This window comes from Podarcis bocagei (genome assembly GCF_964188305.1).
Source record: "Podarcis bocagei genome assembly, chromosome: 13".
NCBI classification, from domain to species: Eukaryota; Metazoa; Chordata; class Lepidosauria; order Squamata; family Lacertidae; genus Podarcis; species Podarcis bocagei.
Genome location: NC_138138.1, coordinates 33,913,008 through 33,925,442, shown reverse-complemented (window position 1 = coordinate 33,925,442; position 12,435 = coordinate 33,913,008). Strand labels below are relative to the sequence as shown.

The 12,435-nt window shown below is 39.2% G+C and overlaps 1 protein-coding gene and 1 pseudogene across 2 annotated transcripts in view; both read left to right on the top strand.

Moving 5' to 3' along the window:
* LOC308571790 (vomeronasal type-2 receptor 26-like) overlaps positions 1 to 12,435 on the top strand; it is a 123,980-nt pseudogene that overhangs the window by 11,521 nt on the left and 100,024 nt on the right. The window lies entirely within an intron of this gene.
* LOC308570688 (vomeronasal type-2 receptor 26-like) lies at positions 5,643 to 12,407 on the top strand (the record flags this gene model as incomplete). The annotated part of the gene is made up of 5 exons (XM_081165602.1): positions 5,643 to 5,659; positions 5,977 to 6,268; positions 6,973 to 7,697; positions 10,632 to 10,858; positions 11,506 to 12,407. The coding sequence occupies 5 exons, from the start codon at positions 5,643 to 5,645 to the stop codon at positions 12,405 to 12,407; spliced, it is 2,163 nt and encodes a 720-aa protein (XP_081021728.1).

The window sequence follows — 12,435 nt, the reverse complement described above, 5'->3', positions numbered from 1 at the left end:
CTGGACCGAAAGAGATGGTTTTATTCAGGACTTCTGGGAACAGTCATTCAGCTGTTCATTAAAAATATCTAAGGGGCAGGAGGAAGAGGAGAAGAAAGGCTGTACTGGGATGGAGAAATTGGAAGACATTCCTGGAATTTTATTTGAAATGAAGGCAACAGGCCACAGCTACAATGTCTACAATGCTGTATATGCTGTGGCACATGCTTTGCATGCAATATATAAATCCAACTTGAAACACAGAAGATTGAGAAGAGACAGACTGGCATTTCAGAATGTACAGTCATGGCAGGTAATTACAACTCAAAACTTTTTTTAACAAAACCAGGGTAGATTTTGTTCCCAAGGCACACCAATTTTGAGGAATACAATTCCATTAAAAATAAATAAATATGTCTGGCTTTCTTTTTGCTCTGTTTTGGGTCAAAGGGACCCAAATGACGCCAAATGCATATTGAGTCACTATGTTTGCTTGTTTTTAGGTGACTAAGAGAGATGCTTGTGATCCTCACTTAAATACTTACAATACCTAGTTTTCCCTTTGTTCATGTTTTCTTTCAATCTAGGTGCATCAGTTTCTAAAGAGTATCGTAATCAATAACAGTGCTGGAGACACTGTGCGTTTTGATGAAAATGCTGAACAAGTTACTGGCTTTGATGTTACAAACTGGCTGATGTTTCACAATGGATCAGTGGTTCGAATCAAGGTTGGAAGACTGGAACCACAGGCTCCTCTGGGCAAAGAATTAACCATTTATGATGATCGAATTGTTTGGCATCCAAGCTTTAATCAGGTGTGACACAGCTACAAATACTTGAGTATATAAAAGGGAAAGTTTATTGTTTGACATACTCATTAATGTTCCCTCTGGTTGTATAGGTTGCTGGGGGCTTGCATTTGAATGAACCATTCATGAGCAAGCGGTGTTTGATTCTATTTTTTTTTCTCCCTTTCACGTGATACTGAAGAAGACTTATCTCTTATTCCTAGCTTTCTTTTTTGTTTCTGTGCAGGTGCTGCCTATTTCTCTGTGTAATGACTATTGCTATCCTGGCTACAGCAGGAAAAAGAAGGAAATAGATAAATTTTGCTGCTATGATTGTGTTCTGTGTCCAGAAGGCACAGTCTCTCTTCATAAAGGTTGGAGGCATAATGTTCAGAGATATTAAGAAATTGTGATACCATAGCATATTAATTCTTTATTAATAATTTTATGGCTATAGTTCACAATACAAAGGGGGCATTCTTTAACCTTTTCAATTAAGACCACCTGTGCTTCAAGTGGTAAAGATGGATTTAATAAGAATTTAAGTTAATGAATTACTAACTGGCCACATTCCTTTTTTAAGGAGCAACTTATTAATTACCCATCAAAACCTGTCTCTCTTCTATAACTTAGCTTGTCATTAAGCATGCAAACCTTCCAAGGATCAACCAGACCCAGTCCTCTTTATCTTAAACTAAATTGCTGTACAATGTCTCTTTCTATCACACAGCGGGGGTGGGACATTTAAGTATTACAACCCATGTAATACCATCATACTGGAATACGTGAACACAGAAAGGTTTACTCTCACTAACGGGAGAGATTTCCCTTGAGTAGTTAGAAGAAATTCAGGAAGACAAAAAAGGGACTCTTGTAATTGACTGTTCAGATAAACATTGGTCAATTTCTAGAAATAACCAGCTTTTCGTTTTCTCATCAGATATGGATGCTTGTATGAAATGTCCAGAAGACCAGTATGCCAGCAAGGATCAAAGTCAATGTATTCCCAAAGTTTTAAGCTACCTTTCTTACAAAGAAAATTTAGGGATTATCTTGACTATCTTGGCAATTTCTTTTTCTTTTACCACAATTCTAGTGCTTGGAAGTTTCATGAAGCACAAGGATACACCCATAGTCAAGGCCAACAACCAGATCCTCACTTATATCCTCCTTATCTCCCTTCTTCTTTGCTTCCTCTGTGCTTTGCTCTACATTGGACAGCCAAGAAAAGAGATGTGCCTTCTACGCCAAATGGTCTTTGGCATGGTCTTCTCTGTGGCTCTTTCCTGTGTATTGGCAAAAACAATCACTGTAGTTGTGGCATTCATGGCAACTAAACCAGGATCTGGGATGAGAAAATGGGTGGGGAAAAGACTAGCAAATTCAATTGTCCTCTTCTGCTCCTTCATTCAAGCTAGCATTTGTACTCTGTGGTTATGTACTTTCCCTCCCTTCCCAGATTCAGACATGCACTCATCGAATGGGAAAATCATACTAGAATGTAATAAGGGTTCAGAGACCATGTTTTACTGTGTCTTGGTATATATGGGTTCCCTGGCCATAATCAGCTTCATTGTGGCTTTTCTTGCCAGGAAGTTACCTGACAGCTTCAATGAGGCCAAGTTCATCACTTTCAGCATGTTGGTGTTTTGCAGTGTGTGGTTATCCTTTATTCCAACCTACCTGAGCACCAAAGGAAAATACACGGTGGCTGTGGAGATCTTCTCCATCTTATGCTCCAGTGCTGGATTACTGGGTTGCATCTTTTCCCCTAAATGCTACATAATTTTGTGCAGGCCTGAGCTGAACAACAGAGAGCAAATAATGGCCAGAAAAAAGTGAGAGAATATAAATTCATTTCTTTATAATTCTCACTTTAAAATTCACTGGAAGTCCATACCACAAGATTATTAGTCAAAATAAATTAAAACAATTCTTTAAAAAGATAGTTAAAAAGACTCTTCTTAAAAACCTAAAAACTCCTTTAAAAGAATCAAGTCTTATTAGAGATACAGACTCTGAAGAAGTGTGCATGCACACAAAAGCTTATACTTAAAAAAACTCAGTTGTTCTCTAAGGTGCTACTTTATAATTTTAAAAATCTTTTAGAAGGATTCTTTTAAAGACTTTCTTAGACCATATGCCTTTTTTTGAAGACTTGATTCTTTTAAAGGAGTTTTTATGTTTTTAAGAAGAGTCTTTTAAACTATTTTTTTAAAGAATTGTTTAAATTTATTTTGACTAGGGCAGACCAACATGACTACCTACTTGAAACTGAGATTATTAGTGTTAGTGCTATAAAAGATAGAAGTCATTGCTCAAATGCACCTTTCTTGTGAATACAGTTGTACTGGACATACATTAACTCAGGTCAAACCCCTATTTTGATCTGATTTACATACTGTATATCAACGGTAAAGGTAAAGGTACCCCTGACCGTTAGGTCCAGTTGTGGACGACTCTGGGGTTGTGTGCTCCTCTAACTCTATAGACTGTGGGAGCCGGCATTTGTCTACAGACAGCTTCTGGGTCATGTGACCAGCATGACTGAGCCGCTTCTGGCAAACCAGAGCAGCACACGGAAAACGTTGTTTACCTTCCTGCCGGAGCGGTACCCATTTATCAACTTGCACTTTGACGTGCTTTTGAACTCCTAGGTGGGCATGAGCTGGGACCGAACAACGTCGTGGATATTCGAACTGCCGACCTTCCGATTGGCAAGCGCTAGGCTCTGTGGTTTAGACCACAGCACCACCCGTGTCCTCATATCACAACATGTAATATCAACATTACATGTTTTCAACTGGGAAAACAAAACCTAACTTTGGCTATTGATAGTATTGCTGGAATCTGTTTTGACAAGTGAAATTGGGATTTGCAGTTAATATTCTCTGATGGAAGAAACTCATGCACCATCAGAAGCGGGATAGCACTTTATTTTAAGAATTGTTGTATGTATTCTGATCTCCACATTCAGCAGTTCTCCTCTACATGGGATGAGCATAACAGGGAGCACCAAATAAGAAGAAAGGAAAGAGCAATAATTCAGTATTTCCCACTATTCCATTATAATCACTCAACACATGTTTTGAAACTTCTTTTTGGGCTCTGTCACAATAAAAGGTTTACAGTATACTATGTATATTTCTTGGAAATATGTCCCCTAACAGGTTTAATCTGTAAATCTCCAACCTTGTCAAATCATTTCTCCAAATCCATCATGGAAGGCTCTGTTGATAATTTCTTCTATCATGTGTTATGCATTCTAATTATAGTCCATAGAAGGCAATTATTTCATATTCTCCTCCAAAATCATATCAGGATATTATGTTCCTTCATTAAATATTAATTGATTAAATACATGTTTCTGTTTACCAGTCTGTGTATTATTGTGGGTGGATTTAATTTTAAACATTAAAGGTTTGTGCAAGATCCATAATCCTGTACCTCAGTCCTATATATCTTCAATATATCCCTTATTCACATTGTGCTCTCAATGTCACCTCGGTCTCTGATCATTCCATATGGATAATATGGGTTGCAAGTTGGCTACTTGTTGAATTGTAGTTTCAATTGCATGATCACTTCAATTACACAGAATCCACGTGTCTATTGCAGTTAATAAACAAATCTGGGACTTCAGTCCACTCCTTTACCGCTGACAACAATCCAATTCCAAGGTAGTGGCGAAGCTTGAATTAACCACAATACCATACAGTACCCATATTGCCTAAATAGTACTTCTGTTGCCCTTAATACCTGCAGTTGCCCAGTAATAACATGAAGGATGAATGGTATAATTCAGGAATTACAATACTTTCTCGGGGTGGAGAGATTTGTAGTACTTTTGTCATGCTTGATGTAATGACAAAGTCTACCTCACTGGGGAAATTTTTGCCATCCCTGTCATTGTCAAAATTACTGGTTTCCATCCTCTGACTTAATTGATGTCTGGAGCCCAGAAACAGGAATAACAACGAATATCCACAAAAAGCTATAAAGTCTTCATGCTGCAAACTGGATCTAGGAAGAGGCATTGCTCTTTCATGCATTTATTGGGTCAGAAGAGCTCCATGAGCTTGTTCTGCCACCATTTTATTGCAAAAATTTTACTAGGAGTAACCCTAAACTCTTTGGTTCCTCCGACTCATCTTCCAATTCTTAGTGTGAAGAAATTGGGTGTTAGCTTTGTATTGATTAACAGTTCCACTGACCTACACACCCTTGACCTAATTTACCTTTTTGTGGGGTAGGGGACAGACTAAGAATTCTCAACACAACACCCCCCTTTGCAATCCAAGTTAAAGTAATTGATGCCTAGAGGTGAAGATCTGTAGTATTGTATAAAAGGGAAGGAATTTATATTTCTCAGCTTTAGGGAATAAATTGATGAGAAAGCACAGGATATGGATATGGATACTAATGGGAAATGATACGGCAAAATTGCACGGCAAAATTGTTACCTAACAGATCAACCAGTAAATCATTATAGGAAGAGTATAATCTGAGCTTCCTGGTGCTGACAATTCCAAGCTTGCAGATTTGATCTTTGTATGGGATCCCAGCTGCATATTTCTGCATTGCCTTATATGATGTTGCAGATGGTAAACATATAATTCTGCACATTGAAAAATGGGTATCTCAATTTGGGGGGAAGGTTTTGGCAACAGGACCGTACTGATAGTGGCATTGCTTGTCATACTGCTGTGTCATACTGTTTGTGTGGGGGGAATTATGAATTGCAGCATATTTCATGACCCTCTCCCTATTCCCCATGAATTTTACCTGCCAGGGGACCTTGTCATCGGTGGGATTGTTTCTCAAATATTCTTTATTTACGATAGCCTCTCTTTCCTGGAACAGCCTGCAGAGACCATGACTGATGAACCTATGTAAGACCTTACTTCTTCCCTCTCTCACTTTGCAATATGTTCAGTTCATAGTTACTGAGAATGCATTATCAAGAAATACTGTGATTTATTTACTTTTGATGTGAGATATGTGGTTTCCCAGTAACAGTTGAAAATCGTTGATAGATCTATTACATTCTACATTATATTGTTGTTCACAGACCATTAATAAGCTTTCCTCAATGACCCCAGTGATGTGATAAAAATAAAAAACCAAGCACATTGTACTGAATCCCCATTGCTGTCTTATTGTAGCTGCAGCACATATTTTATTAAACAGACTGTAACTCTGATTACAGTTCAGTGCCTAAGAACTACCAGCACATCCTGGCCTTTGCATTTGCTGTTAAAGAGATCAATGAGAATCCCAACATCTTACCAAATATCACTCTGGGACTCCATATACTCAATAGCTACTACACTGCAAGGATGACCTATAAAGCTACCTTAAGCCTTCTGTCAACACAAGATAGGTTTGTCCCCAACTTCAAGTGTGACAACGAGAACAATCTGATAGGTCTCATTGGAGGGTGTATGTCTGAAATTTCTGCCAACATGGCCATCATTTCAGCAATCCTCAAGACACCACAGGTAAGTTTTCTTCATGGGTGTATGGAGCTTTTACAACTCTTGTACACTATTTTGATTCCACAACCCTTTCAATAAATTTCCTGTGAGCATTTTTCTGTGGACTTCTCATAATACACATGCTTGGTTGCAATGTTCCCTGATGTAAACTCTTTTGCAAAACGTATTCTCTTCTATAATTCATTTTATATGTTATTTTCACTATTCTTGGCATTTTAATGCACACTATACCTTTGCATATGCATTTTAGCACATATCACTCAGCTGGAGATTTTCATTGCTAAAATAAAAGAATGGAAAATTTCAAAGGAGCCGTATCTTTTTGTTCTCAGGTTGTTTTGAATATGAGTATTATGTAGGTCCCTGCTTAAACGCGAATGGAATATAATTTCTGTTCCATCCCTACTTCTCCCCAATGCTACAGAGAAACTGCTCTAAATCTCATAGAAGGCAGACATGCATGCAGCAGTAAATGAAATATTTAGAAGAAGAGACATGTTGTCTGAGACAAGTGATTCAGGTTAGGTCATGGTGAAACCAATTACTGGGGAGATCCTCACAGTGGGTCTTCAAGGAGACATACAGGAGCACCTACAAGTGTATGGTTTAAAATTCTATTCTATTCTATTCTATTCTATTCTATTCTATTCTATTCTATTCTATTCTATTCTATTCTATTCTATTCTTTCTTGTACTTTTCATTTCAGCTCACATATGGATCATTTTTGCCACTACAAGGTGTCCAAAGTTTATTCCCATTTATATACCAGATGGTCCCCAATGAAGCCTACCAGCACATGGGTGTTGTGCGGTTACTTCAGCATTTCAGATGGACATGGATTGGACTTTGGGCTGTAGATGATGATCGAGGAGACAGATTTTTACAGACAATGATGCCATTGCTTTCCATTCATGGTCTCTGTTATGCCTCTGTCATAAGAATACCCAAATCGAATTATGTGGATGAGATGGTAGACTTTGCTCTGAAGCATTTTGATAGCTATGCAAAAATCTTTGAGGGAAACTCCAGTACGGGAAATCCCAGTGTATTCTTTATTTATGGGGAGCCTCCATCTTTTCAGGTTTTGAGAATGCTGCTGTTTTCTGCACCATTATTCTCCCTGCCACCTCTGAATAAAGTATGGATTGTTACATCCCATTGGGATTTTGAATCACACTCTGTACAGAAAGATTGGGATATGCAAGCCTTTCATGGTTCTTTATCCTTCACAGTTCACTCAAGTCGGTTATTAGGTTTCCACAATTTCATTCACAAGTTAAGGCCGTTGTGGGCAAAAGGTGATGGTTTTATCCAGTGCTTCTGGGAGCAGGCCTTCAACTGCTCATTCAAAATCTCTAAAGGACAGCAAGAGGAGGAAAACAACAAAGCTTGCACTGGGGACGAGAAGCTGGAGGGCCTTCCTGGAATTCTGTTTGAAATGGACATGACTGGCCACAGCTACAATGTCTACAATGCTGTCTACATTGTGGCACATGCTTTGCATGCCATAATGAAAAGGAGCTCCAAGAGTAGAAGGATTATAGAAGGAGGGAACCTGGCATTTCCAAATGTACAATCTTGGCAGGTAACTACAATTCACCTTTTGGTACAGAGTAAAAGGAGTTGTCAATTTGCACAATTCATTTCTAGCAGCATTTTGTTTGGCTGCCTTTTTATTTTGTTTTGAATAAGCACTACCAGATGTATTATATAATGGTCCTAATGTAGCATTATTTAACGAGAACGGCATACTGTTGAAAAATTTGTAAGTCCATTGAATAAATTTCAATCAATCAATCAATTTCTTTATTCGACCGATAGTCAGAATTAAAACATTACACAATAATTATAAACTATAACATCATAGGAGGTACATAAGTAAGGTAGGGCCACAGTACTAGACCTCTCACAGATAACCCACATCAAAGCATTCAGTTATACGTTTCCGACACTTGAGTGCCAGGAAAAGAAATTTAGCCACTGACAAGGTTGTTTTCCCAGAAGACTTATTTAGCAGATATGCTGTCTGCTTTCCTCTTTGTCGGGAACTGAGCTGGGGTAAGTATGGAGTTATAAGATACTGTCTTAAATCGTTGTAGAAGGGACAGCTCAATAAAATGTGCTCTGTGGATTCTACCTCACCCAATGCACAGTGGCATAATCTCTGGTCATATGGGACTCCTCCATATCTTCCCTTCAGGACCGCCGAGTCAAGAACATTCAGCCTAGCCGCAGTAAATAGTCTGCGGTATTCCACGTAGTGGATATCCGCCAGGTAGCGAGCTGGAGTGGCCCGATACAACTGCTCCCCCAGAAACAACCCAGGTTTCACACGGGCTATGTCCTCCTGTCTGGCAATATCCCTTAATCTTTGCGCGATCACCGCCTTTGCGTGGCTATACGTCATGGACTCTATATAAAGGGAGGACAACCCACACTTCTGCACTTCCTCCACTATCTCCCCTTCCCATGGAGATTTAAAGTTATCCCTCAGAATCAAGGGGGCCAAACCCACCGGTCTGAAACAGAGCTTGAGCCATAGCCATAGCTTCGCTTTCAGGGCCACATACCTAAAGGCTTGGCAACCGGTTTCCAATGAATAAATTTCAGGACCTAGTGACATCTCTGCTCATATTTTCTTTAAAAGGTGCATTCCTTTCTAAGGCACATCGCGTTCAATAACAGTGTGGGAGATTCTGTGCACTTTGATGACAACGGAGAATTAGTTGCTTCTTTTGATGTAACGAACTGGTTGATTTTTCCCAATGGCTCACTGGTTAGAGCTAAAGTTGGAAGACTGGATTCTCAGGCTCCTTTAGGAGAAGAGTTAATAATTAATGATGATCAAATTCTATGGCATCCAAGTTTTAACCAGGTAAGATAGGTTAGCTAACTTTAAAAAATTATAGAGCAGTGAACACAAGTATGTAAATGGGGAAAATATCAATCCAGAACTGTATATAATGTACATATATGTGAAATAAATGTTGAATACTGTATTAGGATAATTTTTTTGGAAAAAGAAGGGCAAGAAGAAGAAGAATGGTAAGGATGTGTCACCCAAGGAATCCAGCAATCCTCTACTTCCCAATTTCATTTCAAGATGGAAGAGGATCCTGTTGTTCATAAAGCTTGACTCCTATTTGTTGCAGGCAGTTACAAAGATCTCAGGTTGCCTTACAAACAGCTCAGCTTCATTGTGATTACAAATGGCATAAATAATGTCAAGGTCAACCGCCCGCAATATGGAGATCAGCAATTCTCTACTCGTTCTTAGGTTTTTAATCCCCTAATGCATTTATGATTCCGTGATGAAAAATGTGGGAATGAGCCTGTTAGCTCTGCTTACGTTCTCGGTTCTCATTGCTAGCAGTAAGGATCCTTCTCTACCCCTACAGCATTCTTAATCATGTGCAGTTGATGCAACACTGCTGACATTATGAGAAATTCAACAGAGAAGTGTCTCTACTGCAGACTTCTGATTCACAACAGATAGAAGCTGGTGAAAAAGCATCAGAAGAAAGTTTTCCTCACTCTAACCCTCCCATGATTCAAATCAGATGGGAAGTGAACGACAGAAGAGTAAAAATATCTTATTTCTAATCATGTTATTATTATGTACAGATGTTGCCTATTTCTGTGTGCAATGACAACTGCCAACCTGGCTACAGCAGGAAAAAGAAGGAGGGAGAAAAATTTTGCTGCTATGATTGTGCTCCATGTGCAGAAGGGATGATCTCTAAGCAGAAAGGTAGGAGATATAATATAAAAAACATCATATGGAAGGATGCATTGACCCTTAAGGCACATATAGCCATTACTTTGATGAAGCTAAGCAGTTCTAGGTCTGATCAGTATCTGAATGGGAGACAGACCAGGGACCCAATATATACAACCTTGCATTCCACAGTGGAATAAAAATGGGATATAAATGTAAGAAAATATTTTAAAATTCATTTTAAATTTGTTGCAGGGAGACAGGGGGACATCCCCTCACAGTTTATTGTTGGTTTTACAGCTCCTTGGGTGAAAGGGTGCATATAAATGTAAAAATAAAATAAATAAATAAATACAAGTCTATGGTACCATAAAATAACCAGAGAAATGTGGTAATACAAATGCCCATCAATATTATAGGAGGCAAAATGGACCCCATTTACCAGGCAGTTCCATAACTGCTGAGACCATCTCCTGGGTCCCAGCTAATCATATCACTGAAAATAGAAGTCCAGCCAATCTTAATGTATGGATAGATCAGGAGAACTCCAGCAGAGGCCAAACTGTGAAAAGTAGAGAGGCTTATGATGTAGCAATTAGCACACAGCTGCCCAGAAGCTCTTAGTGTTTTTATATTAACTTTCACAGTACACAGTACACAGTGCCTGCAGAAGTGCCTCCCATGCTATGTTTTTTCCGAAACAAATGGTTAGACAATCACAGTCCAGATAAAGGTGCAGCTGGGTCACCAGCCAAAGGTTATGGAAGGCACTCTGAAAAACTGAACCTATCTGAGCCTAAAGAAACAGCAAAGGAACCAGAAGTACCTCCAAACTATGAACCATTCCATCAAAGGGAGTGCAGCCCCACCCAGAGTAGGCAACATTCCACCCATCCCACCCCCTGAAGGTGGCAAAATGCCATTGGCCACCCTGGGCTGTTTTGTAATCTGAGTTTGGCACATTCCTGTTCCAATCCACTTTCTTTCTCATTGTATCCTGACTCTCTTCTGTTATCAGCAGAGAACTCAAGGCAATGTACAAAGAGATTCCAAGCAGTCTACTATCCAGTGAGAAAGTTGAATCAGTCACCAGTCACTTTAACAGGATGGTTATGAAATGTACCTTCATACCATACCCTCTCAGAATAGCACTTCCCAAACTAGCAACAAATTATTAATACAAAGAAAAACAACAGTAATGATAATTTTCCTATGAAAATTATTTCTTTAGCCTTTAAAGTGATTTACATAAATTATCCCTGTAAGTTTTTAACACTGTCAGATTAGTGGGTATTAGCATTATTCTCTCAGCAAAGCATAGGTGGTTGAGAAGTTTCATATGGTATTATTTGCTTAAGATGAAATTAACATCAAGGATGCTGATATTAAGGGACCCCTTTCTCCTAGAGTTCATCAAAGAACTGCAAAAGAGGCAACAGAATTTATTCTCACTGATGGCCCTTTTAAATAGGTGTTGATCAACTTCTAGAAGTATTTAAAGGAGCTCTTTACTATTTTCAGATATGGATGCCTGTGTCAAATGTCCAGAAGACCACTATCCCAATATGGACCAAACTCAATGCATCCCCAAAGCTGTAAGCTACCTCTCTTACAAAGAAACATTAGGGATTACCTTAGCTATCTTAGCCATTTCCTTCTCCTTTATCACAACTTTCATACTTGGAATTTTCGTGAAGCACAGAGACACTCCCATAGTCAAAGCTAACAACAGGACCCTCACCTACATCCTTCTCATCGCTCTCCTTCTTTGCTTCCTCTGCTCCTTACTCTTCATTGGACAGCCTGGAAAGGTCATCTGCCTTCTCCGACAAACAGCCTTTGGCATCATATTCTCTGTTGCCCTTTCCAGCACTTTGGCAAAAACCATCACCGTTGTTCTGGCATTCATGGCAACCCAGCCAGGATCCAAAATCAGAAAATGGGTGGGGAAGAGAATGGCAAATTCCATTGTCCTCTCCGGCTCCTTTCTTCAAGCTGGCATTTGTTCTCTTTGGTTATGTACTTCCCCTCCATTCCCAGATATGGACATGCACTCAGAGACAGGAGAAATGCTACTGGAATGTAATGAGGGTTCAGCTATCATGTTCTACTGTGTCATAGGCTACATGGGTTCCTTAGCCATTGTAAGCTTCATTTTGGCTTTCCTAGCCAGGAAGTTGCCAGACAGTTTCAATGAGGCCAAATTTATCACTTTCAGCATGTTGGTGTTTTGCAGTGTTTGGCTGACTTTTGTTCCAACCTACTTGAGCACCAAAGGAAAATACATGGTGGCTGTGGAGATTTTCTCCATCTTAGCATCCAATGCTGGCTTACTGGGTTGCATCTTTTTCCCTAAATGCTACATCATTGTACTGAGGCCTGAACTGAATAAGAGGGAGCAACTAATAAGGAAAACCAAATGAAACATATATGATAAAATTGTAGCTTAGA